At 48.9% G+C, this 22169-nt stretch overlaps 1 protein-coding gene and 1 long non-coding RNA gene across 10 annotated transcripts in view; one reads left to right on the top strand and one right to left on the bottom strand.

Annotated features, from left to right (window-relative positions):
* The window catches only part of FOXN3 (forkhead box N3), a 359639-nt gene that overhangs the window by 191397 nt on the left and 146073 nt on the right, over nucleotides 1-22169 (bottom strand). For 6 of the 8 annotated variants that reach the window (XM_037503725.2, XM_037503724.2, XM_054691729.1 and 3 more), the window contains exon 3: nucleotides 11588-12144. In XM_037503725.2, coding sequence (XP_037359622.1) covers nucleotides 11588-12130 — 543 coding nt within the window. In that variant the 5' untranslated portion in view covers nucleotides 12131-12144. Of the gene's footprint in view, nucleotides 1-11587; nucleotides 12145-15568; nucleotides 15693-22169 lie in introns of those variants that run through there. The other 2 variants (XM_037503730.1, XM_037503726.2) reach the window with 2 other exon arrangements.
* LOC119239295 (uncharacterized) lies at nucleotides 16321-20279 on the top strand. 2 transcript variants are annotated; one of them, XR_005123802.2, is made up of 4 exons: nucleotides 16321-16966; nucleotides 17649-17816; nucleotides 17915-17985; nucleotides 18880-20279. It is a non-coding gene; the product is annotated as an uncharacterized LOC119239295 (long non-coding RNA). The 2 variants fall into 2 exon arrangements; XR_008550424.1 differs by lacking the exon at nucleotides 18880-20279 and adding an exon at nucleotides 18337-18540.

Raw genomic sequence — 22169 nt, 5'->3', positions numbered from 1 at the left:
TTAAGTGAAAGAGAGCTTGTCCCCACGACCAGTCCCAAGGGCTAGAGAGGAGAAGCAAGCACAGCTCCGGCCACCCTGATTGGAAGGCTCCTTCTGTCCCTTGGCTGCCAGTGGAGGATCATCCTTGCCCTCCCTGGGGATCTGTTCCAATCTCCCTCTGCAGCCTGGTCTCCTCTGTGGCTTTTCATTTCTGCTTCCCCACCTCACTGGCGTGCCCGGTGGCATGGCCTGATGGCCCCTGTGTTCAGCAACGTCTGCCCCATCATCTCTGTGCGATGTCTCTGTCATAGTTCCAGACACGTGGACTTGTTCTCCAGGGGTCAGGTGTTCAGCCCAGGTTAAAATAGGCAGGGTTCCCTGGATCAAGATGGCTTCTGGGGCTGTCCCTTCCTCAGAAATAAGGCATGGGTTTGAAACATGAAGATTTTCTGGAATGCCTTTGGTCTTTTGGAAATACTTTAATGATGAAAATAAAAATAATAAGGAACTTTGGAGTATTTTGTGTTTTTGCTTCCCTTGAGCCCACTGGGGCCATCTCTCTCAGGTGATGGAGAGGAACACCCTAGGGGAATCTGGGAGTGGCCTGAGCTCCCTTCTTCTTTATTGTCTCCATGGTGACTTCATCTTTCTTGCATTTCATCTGCATAGACTTGGGGTTAGAGATTCCCAAAGATTTTCTTTGGTAACTACTTCTTCCTGCCAGCTGTCCTCAAATTGCTTATAATCACAGATTACCAAAGATTATGAATTCTAGACCCCTATTCTAGACAGGAATAGATGCCAGCTCTCCAACACAAGTTGTCCTGATTTTCAAGATCAAGAGGTTGGGTTGTGGGCCTCCCCTGGTGGCGCAGTGGTTGAGCACTGGGCTGCGAGGCTGCCCGCTACCTCTGCAGCACCGGTTCGTTCCCCAGCCGCAGGTGAGGGTCCCACCAAAAAAAAAAAAAAAAAAAAAAAGAGGTTGGGTTGTTGTTGCTCACTATTGAGTCCCAGCCTGATATTTTCAAAACAGAGGGAAAATGTAATTACTCCATACCAAGGACTGGACATGTAACGAGATCACAAAACTCTGGTGCAGTGGACTGGGTAAAGACAAACGAGATCAGGAAGGTTAAAAGTGGCACTTGCTGACTGCCAAGGGAATGACCAATGGCTGGAATTACATGGTTTGGGAATCCAAGAGAGAAAATGAGTCAGTGGAGAAATCCTGAAGAGGAGAAAATTTCACTGGCCTGACCCCTCAGGATTGCCAGGATGGGGGCCGGTGACAGAGAGGAGGTCACCTGGATCATTAGGGTTTTAACGTGGACTCAAGACTGGGAATGCCTGTGGGGAGAAACTGAGCATGAAATGAATCTGACATTTTCACAGGACTTGTTGAGGGCTGTTGGAACTGTGTGAAGCATCAGTATATATGGTGTTCCACCCCTATAAAGTCAGATATCATGTTCTTTTTACAGGTGGGGAAACTGAGGCTCAGAAAAAATCTAATCGCTTCCTAACTTGGTAAGTCAGATGTTGAAAACAAAAATCTGGGACGTCTTTGTTCTCCCTTTACCCTAGCTGGCTGAAGCAGAGGGCTCCTATGGGACAGAGAGGAAACTGATTTGAGAAGGTATGTTGAGCTGGTCTGGGGGAACTAGAATGTCATGCCAAGGAGCCTGATTTTGCTCCAAGGGCAGCAGGGAGCCCTTAGACACTCATGAGCACAGGCATAGCATCTACAAAGATACAAAGCAGAAGGGAAGTCGTTCCTGCTTAGCCCTTAGAGGTTTTGGCTGCCTGCCCTTCTCCACAGCAGAACATATTGCTGCCCAAAAATTTCTTTGATGGGTCAAAATAAAATTTTTGCCCCCAACCCAACCCACATTCGCATCCCATGCCTTCCTCGCCAGCCTCACGCCTGGGCTAAGTCAGCCTGCTCTCCATCATCTCTCGCCTGCACACTGGAACAAGCTTCAGAAAGATGCCTCCCTTCCCATCCCTTCCATCAAGTCAGTCATTCTGCAGCCATTAAATACAATTCCAACAGGTCTTTCTGTTTCTTGGACATTTCAAGCGCTGCCATCTGTGTGTGTGTGTGTGTGAGAGAGAGAGAGAGAGAGAGAGAGAGAGAGAGAGAGAGAGAGAGAGAGAGAGAGAGACCTTGTTAAGAACTTACTGTTCTCTCTGCCCCAGATCTCTGCATTCCTGCGTCCCTCTCTACGTTCAAAGCATGGCCTGGTCACTCCCTCCTGCCCGCATCCCCAACATCTCTAGTACATTGTTCTGTTTTATTTTTTTCAGAGCACATATCACCAGCTGACTCACTACCTACTGTCTAACATGTGCCTCCCTCTCCTCCTGTCCACTTTAAGAGGGGTCTGGTTCCCTAAAATATGTGTGGCGTGAATGAATCACTGTTGAAGATACTTCTCAAATGACTGAAGCTACTTCATTTTGTAAGTGCAAAGTCTGATTTTTACTTGGCAAACAACGGCTTCTGCAGGGTCTCAAGGCTGTGGCTACCAACACCGGTTTTCTTGCTTTCTGAGACTGCATCTATGGAAGATTCTGGTAGGAACTTGACATTCCGCGAACTGTTTCAGGAATACTGAGACTGACTGCACCCCAGCTCTGTGCCACACAGGCTGATTCCAGGAGACTCTGGGGGGCATGACTGGTTCAGCACCCACATGACCTGGCCTTTTTTCTAAATACAATGTACATACAATTGTTCTGTAGCTGGCTATTTTCTGTCTGATGACATTAGTTACATCCTAGAGGAGACAAGCATAGCTTGCTAAAGGCGCTTCACAGAGCTCAGTGAAAAGAAGGCAACACTGACCTGGGTGCCCCCGAGCCCAGAAGGGAATCCCACACACACCCTGTGGGGATGAAGAGAAGAGAAGGAAGGGTAATTGGAGCGCCTTTCCCCTGAGACCAGCCCTGGTATTTCGTCTGTGTTTACTGGGCTCCTGCTGAGTTCACAAGCACAGGTACTCATACAAGTGTGCACACGGCTGCCCGTGCATGCACACACAAACCAAAGACTTTATTCTGCTCCAGGAACCGTCACCTCACACAGCAAATATCAACTTCATACTCCCTCTATCTTCACACATCTATGCCCAGGACTCCACCATCATGTCTATCCAGTTACTGCTTTTGAAGATATTAAATGAAATTTAATTTAGTCAGAATATCTTGAAGCAAACCTTTGGTTAACTGGAAGTGTTAAAATAAAAAGTGGGTCGCCATCTCAACTTTACTTAAATTACTAAAGCAACTGAAAGTTTTCCCTTAGCATCCATCCCAGCTCTTCCACCAACTCTTCATTCTATTTACACCACCTGACCACCTTCTCTCTCTGATACAGCTCCCAATACAACCCTTGGGTCAAGCAACGTCCATCTCCTAAGCATCTAGAACAGAAAATCCCATGCTTGCTTAGTGACAGAACCAACATTCGGGACTGCAATGGACCCCACCAAAAGACTGTATTTCCCAGCATTCCTTGTAGCCAAGAGAGACCCTATGACTAGGTTCTGGCCAATAAAATGGAAGCAGAATGTGGGGTTTCTGGAAAAGATCCTTAAAATTATTAATTCAACAACCCCCTTGGGTGCTCCCCTGCGCACCCTTTCCTGCTTTCTGAACCAAGAGTATGCTACTTGGTGACAGCCTGGACCAAGAGAAGACTTCAGGATGGAAGCCAGCAGCAGAGCACTGAGAAAAGAGGCATAGCCAGACAGATGGAATGTGGACTTCTGTCCAGTTCCTCAAGACTTACTTTATATGACAGGCAACATACTTCTAGATGGTGTAGCTCACAGTTATTTGGATTTTCTATAATAAACAGTCAAATCTCATCATACTTAATCCATTCGTGCAGGTCTCGTGCTCACCCCACACCACAAGGATGCTTTGTTAACAACGTACTCAAGCACTCCCTCCCATTGGGAATATTCCAAACTTGAGCGCTGCTGTCTTTTATCTCCGCTCCTAAAGCCCCACCCCTTGTTGGGGAAGGGACGCTTCCCTGTCTAAGCGGGAATGGCCTGCCCACTTCTCCACCTGGCCTATTAGCTGCCCTTATGGTCTTTTTTTTTTTTTTTTTTTTTTTTTTTTTTATTCCATGTGATGCTTTGTTGCCCTGGGATGTAAGATCCTAAAAGGCAAGAGCCAAATCCTACTTTTTATTTGAATCTTTGACATCACCAAGTAATTCCACTGAATAAACTAACCAACAAGCAAAGGGCCATTGTCCCCACATTACAAGTAAAAAATAGTGACAGCCTCCTAATTATGGAAGGAGCCACGGGAGCCACATGAGAGATTGCCCACAGCCTGAAACTTGAGGCCAGTGTTGAATCAAATAGGTATTCATTGAGAGAAGAGACAAATTAAGGTAAAAGTGACAAGATGGAGAATAGAAATAAAATACCTTAAGGGGGTCATGAAACCCAAATCTGTAACACAAAGACCTGGCTAATAAAGTTGCATCAAGACAAATGTGACATTAGCTGCTAAAGTGTGTGTGCAGGTATATATATATACACATCTATATCAGCTTGTGTTTTGAGTCCCCAAAAAATGCCCATTGATAAGGCAGTGGAATTTTCTATAAAAATCCAAAATCTCTCTTCATCTTGCCAAAGCTTTAGAGCATTACAATGACCAAAGGTGCTGCGAGGGAGTATGAATTAATCCAAACAACCCATCACTATTTGTGAAGGAAGCAAAGCCCATGACTTTCAAATAGGAGGTCAGTGTGCCAACTTCCTATATTATTTACTGCAGAGAATTACCCTGCAGCTAAAGTGATTTCAAAGGGAAATCCCAAAGCCTCTTTAGCACAACAGGGGAGGTTCTGAGAACAATTTCTTGCTGGTTGGATATCAAGGCAGTACATCAATGAAGAAGAATCTCAAAGATCTACTAGGATACCACAAAGCTCCACATAAGCGAAGGCAACACTCACTGTGCGGTTAATGGGGAGAGATCCAGGACAGATACACCCATGGAGGCCCAGGGTACAGAAGAACCAAGCTCTCCAGAGACATGTACAGATGCTCATCAAGGTCAACAGCAGGGGAGCCACTGGAGGAACTGGAAAAGTGTGCACCCTTAACATGGAAGGGCCAGAGAAGCAATGATGTGAGGAAAAGAAAACAGATAAAATGGGGAAAGTGTGTTGAAGGAAGAGATCCTGCTAGAAAGCCCCACAGGCCAGAAGTTCTGTGGGTTGGGGCTCCCTGGGCCATGACTGTTTTCTAGGCTGTGGCCACCACACATTCCTTCTAACCCTTTTTGCACTTCATGGAGTAAGTATAGCAAGTACTGCCCACAGCATGAGCAGATAAACAAAGAACAGCTGGCAAGAGCAAGACAACAGAAATGTTCCCCCAAGGAAGATGTCTCAGGCCTGGAAGAATCAGGAAGAAGCAGCACCTGAAAGGATGAACCAGGGCAGGGTGGGTAGGATAGCATGCCAGGGGGTGGTACTCAGGTCCTCGAGGGAAGATAGGATGTTGGTGTGAAAAGCTTCCTAATTCAGGGGGCCTGGGACATGGGGGTGTGTTTATGCAGGCCCTCCAGAATTGCATGTAAATTCTCATGCTTCTGAGAGGGTGCAGCCTGTGCCACTACCCCAGGAAGCAGCCTGCCAGGCCATGAGCACAGTGAGAGAGAGGCTGTGTCCCGGCTGCTGTGCGTGACGGCTCAGGAGGTTCAGGACCCCCAGCTGCCCCAGAGACCACAGAAGAGGCCCAGCCACCTCTTCCCCATTCTGCCTGGCTCACCACCCGTCACTGCTCTCACGTTTAGGAACGCAGCGATCAGGACCACCACACAGTCATTCCAAGAGCACTGCTTATCCAAAATAAATATATAAATAAATAAGTCATCTCTTCTTCCTAAAATGAACATCAATCACACGAGTCTGTTAAAGAGGTCCTGAAAAAGAAAAAGGCTCTCGAATCTGTGTACACCACCAAGAGGAGGGAACTAGAGATAACTGGCATGTGGTAGGGGATGGGTGCTGCCACCAAAGAGGGGCTACCGTCTACGAGACTGCCTGTGAAGACATTCTACATACCAGGACAGAAAAATCGAAGATCAAGGGGGCAGGAAGTGGAGGGGACACCTGCAGCAGAAGCGTCTATGCAGGAAAGGAGGCTCTGAACTTGGGCCCCATCTCTGTGTAGGAAGCCCAGAGACAGGGGGCCAGGGTCAGGGCCTGGAAAGCAGAAACTGAGAGGGGGCCACATGTTTCATGCAAACGAGGCAGCTTTCTGTTTGCTGACGAAGACTGGATTCAGCCCAGCACAAAAATTCTCATGAAAGAGAAATCTCCTTCTCCATCTTGTACCCCCAAGTAAATTCTTATACCCCCCCAAGTTTATTTGGGTTACTTTAGTCCCCTTTAAGTCATGTTTGTAGACTATTTTGAGGAAGCCCATAGAAATCACCTGCAGGCCCCTACATGGTGCTCACCCCCCTCTTCCCTCTTTTCCCCCTCCCCCCTCCCCCCACCATGCCCAGGAGATTCATTCCAAAACCCCCAGTGGATCCTTGAAACTGGGTATAGTAGCAAATCCTTTATAGACTATGTTTCTCCTACACATATACATCCATGGTAAAGACAATTTATAAATTAAACACAGTAAGAGATTAACAGCAATTACTAAGAATAAGAGAGGACAATTATAACACTACGCTGCAATGAAAGCTTTATGAATGTGGTCTTCTCTCAAAATATCTTATTGTGTATAATGTATTTTCAGGCCATGGTTAACTAGGGTAACTGAGACTGTAGGAAGCAAAACAGCAGATAAGGGGGACATCTGTACTGAGAAGTATGATCAAGCACCAGGATTAAAGCATGCCCTTCAGCATGGGGAGAGTAAGGGTGAATTCCTGTTCTGCTGTGTGACCTCCAGCAAGGTACGTGACCACTCTGAGTTTAATTCCACATCAATTTAAAGAAGGAAAAGAGAGGCTCTACCTCATAGGACTGTAGCGAGGAAGAATTGAGATGGTGCATATGGAAAACACAGAAGTACTGCACATTATGTCCACCACTGCAATTATAAAGCAGAAGTGGCTCTTCACCTTTCCTGGGTCACAGGTACCACTAAGAATCTAAAACTTTAACAAACAAAATCTTGAGCTCCTCTAGGAAAGCGCAATCTGCAGTCACATGACCTGCTGTCACTAATTTCAGACTGTCTGCTGAGTCTCTGACAACAAAGACCCCCATTAAGAAGCACCAAGCAACTACAAATGCCTGCTTCTTTCATGTGGGCAAACGCAAGCCAAGACAGCCAGGTACCCTAGCAGCAAGGCGAGAGCTGGTGTCCAAGCTTCCAATCCAGCTCTTTTTCAACCAAGAAAGCTGCCTTTATTTATAAGCTAAAATTACATTTAAGCACTCAGGCCTGGATACCACAAATATCCTTTTGTACAGTGTTTCCCTTAAAAGTCCTCTTATGACAACAATGTGTTTTGTTAAAGTGGTAAGAGGGGAAGTCAAGAAAAAGCACAAAGACAGAAACATACCAACCAAAACCATGACAATCCAGTCTCTGAAAACAACTGCATTTACTTCTCTTTTACAAGGACCCAGAGAGATGACTACACTCCAATCTTACAGTCAGAAATACAATCTGTGTTGGGAGGTATAACACTTACTCCCAGACTTCTCAACTGTATCTTTATTGATTCAGGCAAGGGTCACCAATAGATGAAACTATGAGATGAAAGGCTGATGGGTAACTTCACAGAGGAAGGAGCAGCCGACCCCACACAAACCCAAGGCTTAACCTCAGCATCCACCCCAGGAGTGGGTCATCCAGTCTTCCTGATGTGGGAAGATTCAAGATGCACTATAAGGTATTCTTGGTGTTGGGGTGGGGCAAGGAGCCAGAACGTGATCTAGCTGCTAGCACTTCCTTCCACTCTCTAGCCGGAAGCACTGGTCTCTTTCAGGAGGAAGGGCACAATAAAGTGGGAAGAAGTAGGTCTGCTAAGGATGAAAACACAAAGAAGAAATACAACAACCCAATGCAATGCAACCACGTTTGAATCTCAACACAAGCAAATATTTTGTAAACCGTCAGGGACATCAAATAGGAACCTAGTATTAAGCAATATCAAAGAACTGTTCATTTTGTTAGGGGTGACACTGTGGTGATGTAAGAAACTGTGTGTTATTCTTATTCATACACATGGAAATACGTGGGATAAAATGGCATGATGTCTAGGATTTGCTTCAAAATACTAAGCAACAGCAACAACAAAATGAATGAAGCCAGAGACCCCTTGTGCACATTAAATCTGGATGTGATGGGCACATAGACTCATTTTCTCTACTGTGTAGTTTTGAAAATTTCCATGGCTAAAAAATACAACTATCTTTTAAAGTCCTATACAGGATAAAATGGAAAATGAAAAAGATAAAATGAAAGCAGAACCGTCTATGCTCTCCAGACTACTCATTCATAAGAATATGTTCTTGATGAAATCTCAGTGTTGGAAAGAGCCCAAGAGGGCATCTAGTTCAGGGACTCGCAAATCTGGCTGCGAGTCAGACATAACTATGAAGCTTATCAGAACTACCAATTTTCCCCAACCCACCTCCAACCTACAGAATCCAAATCTCCAGGGGCAAAAAATGGTAATTGTTTTAAGTGCCACAGGTGATTCTGATGCAATCAAGTGCGCTCTCACTGAGCACCCCATCCAAACAGGTGTCAGCAGGGAAGGTGTTCCAGCCCCTCAGGACTAGGATCAGAGCACCCTGCGTTCTCACAGTTCTGTCAAGTTCAAAACTGGGCTCAACACTTTTAAAAGAAAACTAAGTGGAGTGGCCAATCCTATGAATACAGTTTGCAAGGCTCCCACTGTCTCCTTTTGCTAACATTTCTCATAAACATTAGGCACATTTAGTCATTGTGCTGAGGCCAAACCTGAGTGTGGGAGCTATCGCCAAGTAAAATCCCCCAGGAGAAAACAACTTTACCTGTGGAGCCCAAGGGACTTTCACTGGGCAAAGTGTCAGGGAAAATGCTTTCCCCTTTACTCAGCTAGCCGTACTAGAAAACCCCAAATACACGGGCCAAGTTCACTGTCCTGGGGGTACCTGGGAGCACCTAGAAGTTCCTGGGAGTATCTGGGAGTACCTGGAAGCACGTGAGAGTTCATGAAAGCACATGAGAATATCTGGGATCACCTGGGAGCATCCGTGAAGACTTGGGATCACCTAAGAGTCCCTGGGAACACCTAGGAGCATCTGGAAGTACCTGGAAGCACCTGAGAGTACATGAGAGCATCTAGGAGCATCTGGGAGTACCTGCAAGCACCCGAGAGTCACTGGGGGTATCTAGGAGTACCTGGAAGTAACTGGGAGTCTACACTTCTCAGAGCAGCCACCAGCTAGCTCTAGAGTAAACCAAGGAAAAAAGGAGAAAAAGGGGAAACTCACACTCTTTGCTTTGCTCTCACAGCATCACAAACACTGGGAACAAATTCCCAACCACAAAGCTGACTGGCACTTGATCAGAAACATGCCAATACAGGTCAGTTTGGCGAGGAAGCCAGAACAGCGTTTCACAAGATTAACAATCTCAAGTCTTAAAACCACTCCCTTTCAACAGGCGATATGTGTGGAATGACAACCTTCACCCCTGGAAAACATGATGTGGGGGGGGTGGTCAAAGGGGAGACGGCGCTTGTGCCAGAGGGCCCCACACACCCACTTGTCACTCCCAGGCTGATGGTTAACCCTCCCAGGCTCTCAGACACCGTGCAGTGGGGCTGGCTGACATTTCAGAGCGCACCTTTGCTAAATCCCTCTCCGGCGAGCACAGGCATGCGGTGACTTGTCGCAGTCGCACACCCAACTCAAAGCCCTGTGCCTAGCTTTACCAGAGACATGTGACTTTGGGCACCTTTGAACACCACTTTCTTCTCTACTTTCTAACCCTAATTGCTTTCTAAGACTGTCTATTTCTCACCACAAGGACCTACTTACACAGAGGCTTTTAATACCACAGACTTAGTTCTTGACATGGAAGCAACCAATTTTCTCTGAGTTCAAAGAATGATCTTACAACAGTCAACAGAGCCAGGTTCAGAGGTCAGTCTGCAAATGTTGATACTGAGGTGTAGTGGAGGAGGGAGGAGAGTGGAGACCTGGAGAAAAGAGCTGGCTCCTTGGCTCCTCCACTGCCACAGAACTTCCCCTCCGGGATTAAAGGCAACGCCCTTCAAATGTTATAGCCACATAAAAATAAGGGCCTGGGGAAGGAGGGCCACTTGTGAATATTCACTTTGCACACTGGCTCCAGGTGTCCTGCGCACCAGCGATCAAAGGCAAAGCTCTCCAGGGTCCACATCTTTCTTTTTCCCAGGCAACACCCCTCTTCAACCCCCACATGCTTGTTCCCCATTGTGATCATAAAGGCGGGTGAACAGCATCTGCAGACAAACGTGCCCAGTGGCAGCAAAGAGAAATATGGCTCTGCCACTTCCACACCAAAGACAAGCAGAATTCTCTTGGGCTCAAGATTCTATTGAAAACTGAAACATTCTGGAGAGAAATGAAAAACCCCAGCCCTCCACAGTTGCTGAGCCCACATAATAGCGGTCCTGAGCCCAAACCTGAACTTCAAAAAGGGTGACCTGCAGATGCACACAGCAGCGTTATTGACAAGAAAAACAAAGCCGGGAAACTCAGTTGCAAGAAAACTTTGTGGCTGGAACATTCAGGGACTATTTATTTTAACTGTGGCTGCCTTGCTTTTCCAGAACTCAAAGTTTGATCACAATTCTGTTTCCCAGTTCCAACAGCCAATCTTATTTCCATAGCACTTATTCCATTGCTCAAAAGATACAGCAAATTATTCAAGCCATCTCCTTTTAGCAGACCAGGAAGCTCAAGCTAAAATGTTAGAGTCAAAATTCCACCTTTTGAGAGTCAGCTTCTAACAGGAACTTGCCCTGAGCCATTTTTTCATCCTCAGGGAGTTTCCAAGATGCCAGATACTTAAAGTCCAGACACCTGATTTCAAGAAAGTCACTTGGACAATTCGTCGGGTCTTGGAGCAGATAAGCACAATCTGTCGCCTCCCAATGCCCACTAGTGTCAACTTATCCCAGAATCCTTAAGCTGCCTTTCACCAAGCAATGTTCAGAAAGAAAATGTCGTTTTTCTCTAGTACTTGATGGCAATTTTCCTAAAATACATATACATATATTTTTGTATTTAACGGCTGCCCTTACCATACAGACCTTTGTTTAGACTAACACCAAAGCAAGGCGACCCCTGGGAGGGATGACACTGAGAATCAACCAAGGGAGCAAAAATGCATCAGATGCCACAGTGGGAGGCCCTCCTTGCAGCCCAAACTCCAAAAACAGGATTCACCTAATACAAGCTTAGGGGAAAGAAAGTTCTTTACAACTACGCAAATGAACGAAATAAAATTAGCTGTTAATAACTGCACCATCAAGCGTGATGAATTTACATCCCTGAACATTTTTTAATGAAGGACATTGACAAATTTAAAACAGAAAACCTTGAGCTGCAGACACAAAGGCTTACCTGACTCCTCTCTTTGTCCACCTTCTTAAAACACTTATTCAATGACAAATTATGTCTCACTGAGTTTTTCCACCCAGTAGGTGCATTTGCAAAATAAGGAAAATGTTCCAAGATCCAGTTGTAGATATCCTTTACCGGCAGGCGCTTGGTTGGAGAGTCCTCGATGGCCATAAATATGAGGCAGCTAAAAGAGTAGGGGGGTTTGCAGTTGGGGTTCTGCCTGGCATCGTAGGGCATGTCAGAGTGGGCGGGGGACGGGGGGGTGTCATCATCCAGGTCCTGCACGGGGCTCACACTCCTCAGGACAGACTCCCCGAAGCTCTTCAGCAAGTTCTTACTCTCGTGCAGCCAGTTCAGGTTGGTCAGCTCTTCATCTTCCATGGCCCCCTCTTCTAATCGGATGTCAGGCAGAGAAAAGTCGAGGTCATCGTCTTCCTGAAGGGCCTTGGAGAAACTGCTGCCCCGGTAACACTGACTCAGCCCACTGGAGACACTAATTCCTGAGCTTTCTGGCTTCTTACTGGGAGGCATGACTGGACCCATTTACGTGAAGGCTCCTGGGAAACACAGTACAGAGAAAAGATGAGCAGGGCAATCTCTAAACAGAAAGGCAGACGTGTTCTCCTAGTTGTCCAGCCTCCCCCCATCACAGAGGAACCCCATCTCATGGCAGCCACACTGAGCAACACCAACCCACAACCCCACTTCATAGAGATGTACCTAAATCAGTCACGTTGGTCCCCAAGCTTTTGATACTACAGTGACTTGTCACCCTTCAACCCCACAAGACTGGAAATAGATCAGCACCGATAATGTGCAAACACATCATCAAGAGGACTGGCAATTCCAGCAGTTGTCTTCCTGGCTCAGGGAAAGATGGTGACTTTGGAAAATCCATTATTTCTTATACCTTGGTTTCCCTACAATACATGTATAAACACACATGTAAAATTCATATGCTTCCAGATCACACAACAAAATAAGCACAATGCAGAGCTCCTGTCCCTGTTACAGGTCTCACTGTCCTTCTCAAAAAAAAAAAAAAGACCACAGAAAAACTTGTAAGTGTAATGTCGGTTGTTTCCGATTAAGCTCAGCTGTTTCCATAACAAAAATGTCAGATCTGACTCGAAATTAACTGTGGCCACAGAGAGCATGACTTGGTTTTAGTGTTTGTTTAGTGTTTTCTTTGATTTTTTTTTTCCTTCCACAAGTCATAACTGAAAACTGCAACTTAATTACCACTGGCCAGTCAAAAAAGAGCAAACAAGGAATTTTGTGGATTTAACTGGAAAAGGGAGTACGTTTAACTTTACTGGGTCCCTGCAATCCAGACAAAAAGTAAGTTCAGGAAACACATCGATGGATGGGACTGTAAAGACAAGTCATCAACTGAAGTGGAATTAATGGAAAAAGTCAGGAGAGGGACTGGGTAGCTTCAGGACAGGAAGGCAACAAAATTCAACAAAAATCGCTACAGATTTCAGATTTCTGTTCTGTCACCGTCTCCAACCCATTTTTATCAATGACCTAGTACAGGGAGCAAATTATCTGACGAGAAAAGAAAAAAAAGGAGGTGGTGAGACCACAAACAGAATGACATGCGGACAGATACAAAGCATGTTCACCCTCTGGATCTCGTGTAAGACAGAAAGCACAGTGAAGATAATCAGAGGACTCCCATCTCCGTCTGTGGAGCTGAACAATGTGCTTCATTTAAGAAGTGAGCGTCTATTTTACTTCCCCGCCTTGAATAAGATCAAGCAATCTAAGGGGGAAAAAAGAATGAACACATCAAAAGCAAAGATGTCATCATTCTAAATGTCCATTAAGGCCATGCCTAAAATAACCACTACTTCAGCTGAGAGGCTCTAGAAGGGGATTCTAGAAAGCATAACATGGGGCACTCTAGAGCCAGTCAAGAGTTCTGGGGAAAGGCAGTGCTCTCTCTCCCTCTTCCACAAGGGAGGTAAACAGCTGCAGAGAGAAGTCTGAAGGCAGAGGTCTAGAACTACAGTGAGAAACCCTGCTACAAGAGAAAACTTTGACAGGGTATCTAGTTCCCACAAAGGCAGGGCAGTTCAGACACCTACCAGTCATCCCCGGGGAGTATTTCTTTCTAATAGCACATGACGCCTTTTAAAGAATGAGCTAGGGCCTTTAGATTGGGGATATGACAGCAACCAGCCTGACATTACTTTTACCTTCTTGATGGACAGTTCAAAGACCATCTCCCACAAAGTTTCCTCTGATCCCAACACAAAACCTAATTTTCTGATAACCAGGACTATCCAAATACCACAATACCAAAGAGAACAACTACCCAGCCACCGGAGTCAACTTCAGCTCCAGATGAAAGTTTTATGTCTCCTGAGCTTCCAAACAGGAAAATTATATCATGGCTGACAGTAAAGTAATTTAATTGCACTGTTGCTATGACAACATGCTGCTCTCTTTCTTTTTAATTTGCTTATTTGTCAGTCGCTTCCCAAAGGAACTAACACGCTATTCTCCATGTTTTCTTTTGTTTTAAACAAACATTGCCAGCAATATGGTTTTATTTAAAAAAAAAAAAAAGGCACTGTCAAGAAGAGAGGGCTAGGGAGCCTCAGCACCCTGGGATCACTTGTCTGCTTTGTGTCCTTCCCGTCTGCCCTCCCACTGTTAACAGCATCCCTATAAACCGCATTTTATAGTAACAGTATCAAAAGCGGCAGATCACTGCAGTCCCATGTTCAAAAACAGTTCCCAGAAACCACCGCCGAGGAGTTTTCCATTATTATACTCTAACTGCACAATTCGCCAAATCCATTTTCCTTCTATTTCAGATGGGGGAAAAGCGAATCTGGAGCATATGAGTCTGCAGTTGAGCAAACATTTTTAATCTGCTGCCAATAGGTTGCTCCACCAGACAATCAGTGGTGACCTTACAACTTTTCTATCTGTATGGCTTATGCTTCCCCCCCACCCCACACCCCCCCCGCCAGCCCCGCCTCACCCACACCCCCTCTTTTTGTTTTGTTCCCCTTGCTGTGTTTTGTTGTCTTGTTTGCTTTTTAACAGAGACAATTCAGCAGGAAAGCGAGTTTCTCGCCCGCTATCAGGTCTCCAAAAAACTGACAAAGACGTTGCTGGCCCAGCTCTGCACAGATGTCCAGGGCGAACTTTAAAAAGTTGAGAAATCCTCCTCCGGCGGAGCAAGGCAGGGGCGAGTCTGGGGGGGGCCGGATCCCCGCTGCTCGCGGGCGCGCGCACACGTGCACGCGCCCCACTCGGGGCTACTGTACTTGTCAAAAACATTTCAAGGGGACCTGCGGGAGCGGCGATTGGCTGCATCCCGCGTCAGTCAGCGGCGTTGCCGGGCGACGGGGAAACCGCTCCTCTCCCAGCGCAGGGCGCCGGGGAGCCCGCATACCTCCACTGCCGGTCAGATGTCATAAACCTTTTATTGGCCGCGCCGCCGCGAGCCTTAAAAACACATCGGTAAAAGCCCTCCGTCCCCCAACTTCTGCAGGGCCCCGGGAGGGCTCCGAAGCGGGCTGGGGCGAGGAGGGGTCGGGCCTCTGGAGACGCTCACTTCGGGTGCCGAGCCTGCCCAGCTCGGGGTGGGGGGATCTTTGTTAGGAGTCCGCACCCCATCTCGGGGTGCCCCCGCGATCGGCACCCGCTCCCTCGGCCCGCGGCCGCGGGGACCCGGTCCTCGGCGGACAATGCCAACTCCGTGCTCCCGGGCGTCGCTTCGGACCCCGCGGCCCCGGGCAGCAGCGCGCACGTCGGGACAGGAAACTCCGGACCCCGCAACTTCCCGGCGCGGGGCGCCCGCCTCTCCCGGGCCCCCCGCCCGGCACGCTCCCCCCGGGACCCGCGGAGTCGCCGTCCGCCCGGAGCCCGAGCTCGCCCCCGGGACGGCTCGGGACGCGCGCCCCGCCCGGGGCACCCCACTTGCACTCGGGCGCCGGCGGGAGCAGGGCGCGAACTCACCTGGCCGGAGCGGGGCGCGGGGCGCCGCTGCCCTTCAGCGCGAGCCACAAACTTTCGAGGGCGCCCAGCGGGCATGGCCTGCGGGCCCGGCTGAGGACGCGCGGGCGAGGCGCGGCGGGCGCGGGGCGGCGGGCGGCGGGGGGCGGCCGCGGGCGCGGGCGCGAGCGGCAGGGGCGCGGGGGTCGCGGCGCGGCATGGGACCTGCGGCTCCGCCGGGCGCGCCGCGCGTCCTCCCGCCGGCCCCGCCGCTCTCCCCGCCCCGTCCCGCCTCCCGCTCGCCTCCGCCGCGGCGCGTCGGGCCGGGGCGCGCCGAGCGGCGAGAAATTGTTTCCACTGCAAACAAAAAAGGCGACACATGACCAGGCAGGAGGAGGGGAAGCGCGGGGCGGGCGGGCGGGCGGGAGGGAGGGGCGCGCGGGGGGCGGAGGGAGTCGGAGAGAGGGAAAACGTGGGCCGGGCCGCCGGCGGCCTGGGGCGCCCGGCGCGGCCCCGCCAGGCAGCCCCGGCCCGCGCCCCCTCGCCGCGAGCGGCCCCGCGCCCCGGCGCTCCCCAGGCGCGAGCGCGGCCCGGCCGGAGACCCGCCGGGACTGGCCCTCCGCGCGCCGCGGACGCTGGTGACCCGCGGGCCCCAACCCTGGCCGGCGGGGCGGCGGGGCGGGCGGCGGGCGCGGTGTGGCCTGCGCCTTCCCTGCGCTCCGGCCCCGGCGGCGGCCCGGCGCTGCGCAGCTGCCAGCGTGTCGCCAGAACGCGCCTACCGCCCGCCGCCTGCCTTACAAGGCTCGAAAGTAAAAATAAAAAGAATTACGATGCGGGCCAGGCTTGCAAGGGGGAGAAGAGACTAGACTCCGCTCCTCTCTGCTCCTCTCCAAAGACCGAGTCGGGGCCGGACTCCAAGGGCCGCCGACCCCGCACCCCCTCCGGGAGGAAAGGCACAAAGACACCACAGGCTCCTGCTCAGGTGGTCGCCCCAGGTGTCATCTGCGGGCACCTGTCTGCCAAGACAGGGAGGGTGGCCAGTACGGAGCAAGAGGCCCGTCCTAAAGGCCACGCGCCAGGAGCCTCTCCAGTGGGCTGTGGTCAACACAAGACTTGTGCGCCCCAGCGAGACAAATCTAACATCCTTCACATTTTGAGCTCTGGACAATTCGCTGCGTCGTCCAGCCACCACGCCAAGTCTTTAGGGGCCTCCAAAGACTGGCCACCCCCTGCTGGAGCCGCACCAAGCAGCAGCTGCCTTAGGAGCAGATGGAAGGAGAGTCCAGCAGGACGCCCTCCTGGTGACACAAATGAACGTGACTGCACACCACTCCCAGTCCGCCCCACCCCTCCTGGGACCCACCAGAATCAATGGACAGGCCCTTTGGAGTTATCTGAAATCTGCAGAAGAGCAGTGTGAAGGTGGGGTGTGCACTCCCTCAGAACCCCAGCCAGCTGATAACACCTTATAACCTAGCCAATGAAGGGGGCAGGGGAGGAAGAGGGAGATGGGGAACGCACAGGGCTTCTGAAATTACTTTAATTGCAAATAACAAGGAAACCCCAACCAATTGAGAATCATTCCCCCAACAGAGTTTCAAGATGGTGGGTGGCAAGTCTGCAGCAAGGCTGCCCCTGCAGACTCATCCTACCAGTCCCATCAAAAATCCCAGCCAGCACAAGATTCTGGGGTGGAGGCCCAAGGGCAGCCTGAGGTCATCAGCCCCACCCCTTTAATTACTGAGCACTTGGTGTGACCTAGCCAAAGTCAATATGCGAAAGGTGTGAGGTAGGAAAGACACTACATCTTCTGCGTCTCAACCCAGGGATGTTAAGGGTCACTGCTGGTAACACGGCAGGACAAGCGTTCAGTCTAACATCACCCCTCCACTGGCCAATCAGTTGAGGGTGCTGAATCTCCCATCCAAGGAAGGAGAAGCCTTTGTCCAAGCCCCTTTCTGGCCTAGAGAGGAAGAAATAATCCCCTTTCACCACCAGCTCCTCACCCTCCCTACCCCAAGGACACTTACACCCAAGCTAGAAATCTCTTTACATGAAGTAGAGGTGGTGGCGTGTTACTTTTACCTATTCTTTCCTTTCTCAGAATACAAAATGAGGGGCTGTAAGCTGAAGGTTACTGCACATGGAACTTATCACTTAAGCTTTCCATGCAAGCTGCTAGCCTCCAACATCTGAACCAAATGAACAAAACTTAAAGACAAGCAAGCGTGGGGCCAAGAGAAGCCCCAAGCAGAGAGTAGGGTGTGGGGAGGTAAGCGCCTTTGATGAGCTTGCCTTTCTTTCCCTCAGCTTGTTTCTGGTTTCTTCCAGTCTGAAACCTGTTTCTTAATTTCTCTCCCCCATTACAAGTGCGGCAGAGGTGTGAGGTGTTAGCCTGAAGAGGAAGTGGCGGACCAACCCAGCCTGCTGTGGAGAGCAGGGTAAGCATGTCTGTCTGAAATGGGGGATCCAGACGGTTGCTGAAAGCCACAGGAAGCCTAGCATGGGCTTTTCACCTTGTGATTCCATAGCACCCCAGCTCCAGGACATGCTCCCTGACAAAAGGATGCAGGGACAGATTGTTAAGGAGAACAACCTTGTTCTCTTGCCCTCTTCAGCTTTCAGAAAGTGCTTCTGTGAATTAGCCCCAGAGAGTCTCAAAAAAAAAAAAAAAAAACCAAAAAACAGTGCAACTGTAGAAACCATTGCTTTGTAAAACATACTTGACAGCAGACCCCATGTGTGCCCTACTCACTTTGGACACTTATTTCCTAACTGGGGACTTCATACAGTCATTCTGCAGCCCCATCTGGGCCTGGGCCAGAGAACACAGAAGTATCCTGGAAAAGGGGACCCGTACTCCAGCCGTCAGTCCCTCATCGGTATAGGGCCTCAGCTTCCTGTTCGGTGGAAAGGAATGCCACTCCCTTTGGATTTTTGTGCGTTCTTCGCCAATGTTTCTCTGCCCTAGAATATTAAAGCCTTTCCCCATCATTGGTTAATTGACCATAAATATGATTTTTTTTTTATGGATAGTTCAGTGTAAAGTCCCATGATCCCCCTTGAGACAGTAACCTCTGAACAGATGAGCAGAGGGAGACCATGCAAACAGAAGATGCAAGGGACTTGCACATAGGGTGAGGCATCTGGGACAGGCCTGGAAAGACGGTCTCCTCGGGGATCCTTCCAAGCTGACCCCAGGGAAAAGGACGCATGGAAGGGGTGGGGGAAACTCAGTCAGCCTGGGAAGGGCGGCACTGCAGGGCTGTGCCGCTTGAGAGTCACCAGGCAGTTTTTTCCCCAGCCCTCTTTGCCTCACTCTCTTCCTTTCTCAGGTTGGCTTCCTCCGCTCACTTATGACCACTCACTGCTGCCTGTGCCAAGTTCAAAGACCTTCTGACGGTCAGCACGACCACCTTCATCTTCAGTCTTCCCCTAGTAATTCATATTCTCAGGGAAACAGTCCAATTGGCTTAGCCTAAGTCAGATGACCTCTCCCTTCAGCCCACGCCTCCCAACAGCTAAGGCAAGGGGCAGGTGGCACCATCCAGCACAACAGGCCTGGGAACAGAAGGGAGGGGAGGTGACTTTGGAAGGAGGAGATCTAATACAGATGTGTTTGGCTGGTGTTTGGCTTGTGGAAATGGGGAAGGCAGATTCTGGATCTGAGTTGGGAAGCCACCTTTAATGGATTAGAGTCTCCCGGGAAGGGTCCCAGACATGTGCATTTGAAGAAAGCACCACAACACGAAACTGCTATTCCACGTAGGAGAAAAGAATGAACACAAACAGATTTATCAAATATGACTCGATTGTGTTCAAAGCTGTGCTGGTTCATTGAGCAAATGTTTACCAAGTGCCCACCAAGTGCATGGTGCTGCGTTGGTGCCAGAGATACCCAGTTTTTGTTCCCATGGAGCATGCATATAAATGGATAAGTAGAAACACATATCACAAAACTCCTTAAATGCTGAGTGCACGGTTTATATGTACTAATTCAGGGGGGAAAGGAACTAGGAATATTTTTTAGTCAAGAAGTTGCACTGTCAGAAATATGCAAGAAAGAACAAACGAATGAAAGTAGAAGGGCTTGCAACTAGCAAAAAAAACATGTTCCAGAGGCCTTGTACACTCACAGACAACAAAACTATTATAAAGGTTCAACTTGCGGGCCTCCCTGGTGATGCAAGGGGTTGAGAAGCAACCTATGAAGCTATCAGTAGCCAGGGAGCTGACCCACAAGGCGCAGCAGACCTCTCCTGACTCTCCCACTGCTCCCCTCAGCAGTGTATTTTCAGTCAGTCTGCCTGTTCTGATCCCTGCTCTGTCTCTGGTGAATCCGCTCACTTCCACACCACTGGCCTGTACCCCAGTTCTTGTGTGCATAAATAAATAAATCTTTAAAAATAAATTAATTAATTAAGGCTCAATTTGCTAAGTGACTAGAACTTAAATGTTCCCAACACAGGCAGAAATGATCATTATGAGCCTGAGGTGTTAGCGAAAGCCACAGAAGCCACGGTACTGCACTACACATGTATCAAATCAATATATTGTGCACCTAAAATATATTGTGCACCTATATCAACTCAATATATTGTGCACCTACATCTCAAAAAAGGAGGGGTGGGATCATGGATCCAAGATGAGTTTGGGGAGAGGAAAGGAGAAAATGGAAGATGAAAAGCAGGCAGAACCACCCAGAAAGCATTGCAATCATCCATCTAAAAGAAAATAAAGGGCCTCCCCGGTGGCGCAGCGGCTGAGCACTGGGTTGCTAAGCTGCCCGCAGCCTCTGCAGCGCCGGTTCAATCCCCGGCCACTGGGTGAGGGTCGTCCCACATGGCGCGCAGACCTCTCCTGCCGCCCGCTGCTCCCCGCAGCAGTGTGCTTCGGTCCCTCTGCCTGTTCTGCTCCCCGCTCTGGCTCTGGTGAATTCTCTCACCCTCCCGCGCTTCTGACTGTACCCAGTGCTTGTATAAATAAAATAAATAAATCTTTAAAAAAAAAAAAAAAAAAGAAAAGAAAGATTATGGTTTCTTACTTTTTTTTTTTTTAAGAAAAACTGCTGAAAAATGAAAATAGTGTTTTTTTCTGAGTAGTAGTGTTATGGCGTCTTCGCCAGCATCTTTCACACTAGTCTACATTTTCCAAATGTTCTACAATGAGCATCCATTATAGTACTTTACTAATGTTCCAATGATGAAGGCAGGGGTTCCGTGAGGACAGTGGTTCTCACTCTTGAGTGTGCATCAGAATTGCCTGTAGGGCTTATTAAAATGCAGCTTGCGGCCCCCACCCCAGAGTTTCTCCTTCAATAAGTCTGGGCGAGGACCTGAGGATTCACATAGGTAACCAGTTCCCAGGTGCAGCTGCTGCTGCTCTGTGAACCATACTTTGAGAATCACTGACTTAGAGACTAGTCAGTGAGACTGGAAAAATGAATGCACGAGAGCCTTCAAAGGAAGAACCAAAAGGACCTGCCCCATGATTGTCTACGAGGAGAGAAAAGATTATGGTCAAAGATAATTCCTTAGTCATGGGTTGACTAAGTCTCTTTGAGATAACCCATGAGAATGCTATGTGATGTGTAATAGTGTAAAAAAAGAAAAAATTAAGCCCTCACTTCCTTCGCTTCTCGCAGATGGGAGAGAGATCCAACCACATAGTAGGAGAACCTACACCTCTGGGTGAGTTTCAAGGCTGAGTTAAGCACTGCTTGGAGTTTCTGGTCTTCCTGTCTTGGGGATTTCCTCTGGTACATTCTGTTTCCATGACAGGTTCTAATGGGCAGAGCCTGGGAAAAGGCTTAATTCGAATTTCTCCAGCAGGGAACAGAGCCAAGAGACTTATTTGAGGAGGCAAAAAGGGGTGTGTGCTAAGGGCGAGTCTTGAACTGGTGGAGTGAAGCTCGTTAGCTCAGGTGCCCTGGCCAAGGCCAAACCCAGCCTATCAAGTCTCTGGCTGGAGGCGAAATGGAAACAGAGTAGCTGTCAAGTCCTCTGGAGCATAAACACAAGGATGAGCTGATGATCCAGAATCCAGATTTAGTCAATTCATTCAGTCGACAAGAATTTACCAAGCATCTAGCTAGTCCAGGCCTAGTAGTGTGTGTAGAAATAAAAGGCTGGGCGCTCGCGCTCAGGGATGGGGGAGACGTTATAAGCGAGTATAAAGGCTCTGCAAATAAACGCCCTCACAGGGAACTGAATTCCAAGGCCAGAGGGGACCTACATGGGGTTTCACATAAGAACCTGGAATACGGGCCTCCCTGGTGGCGCAAGGGGTTAAGACACAACCTATGAAGCTAACCGCAGCCACTGCAGCATGAGTTTGGTCCCCGACCAGGGAGCTACCCACATGGCGCAGCAGACCTCTCCTGACTTGCCCGCTGCTCCCCTCAGCAGTGTATTTCAGTCTATCTGCCTGTTCTGTTCTGTACTCTGTCTGGTGAATCCTCTCACCCCTGCACCTCTGGCCTGTACCAGTTCTTGTATGCATAAATAAATCTTAAAAAAAAAAAAAGAACCTGGATTCGGTTCATAGCCTCACTTTACTGCTTTTGGAGAAATCTTGGTCCAAAAAAAGAACCTGGAATAGGTTCATAGTCTCACTTTACTGCTTT

Source organism: Talpa occidentalis, unplaced genomic scaffold (assembly GCF_014898055.3).
Source record: "Talpa occidentalis isolate TD23 unplaced genomic scaffold, MPIMG_talOcc4v2.1 talOcc4.11, whole genome shotgun sequence".
In the NCBI taxonomy this organism is placed as follows: Eukaryota; Metazoa; Chordata; class Mammalia; order Eulipotyphla; family Talpidae; genus Talpa; species Talpa occidentalis.
The sequence above is the reverse complement of the archived record's forward strand: the minus strand, read 5'-3'. Positions and strand labels throughout refer to the sequence as shown.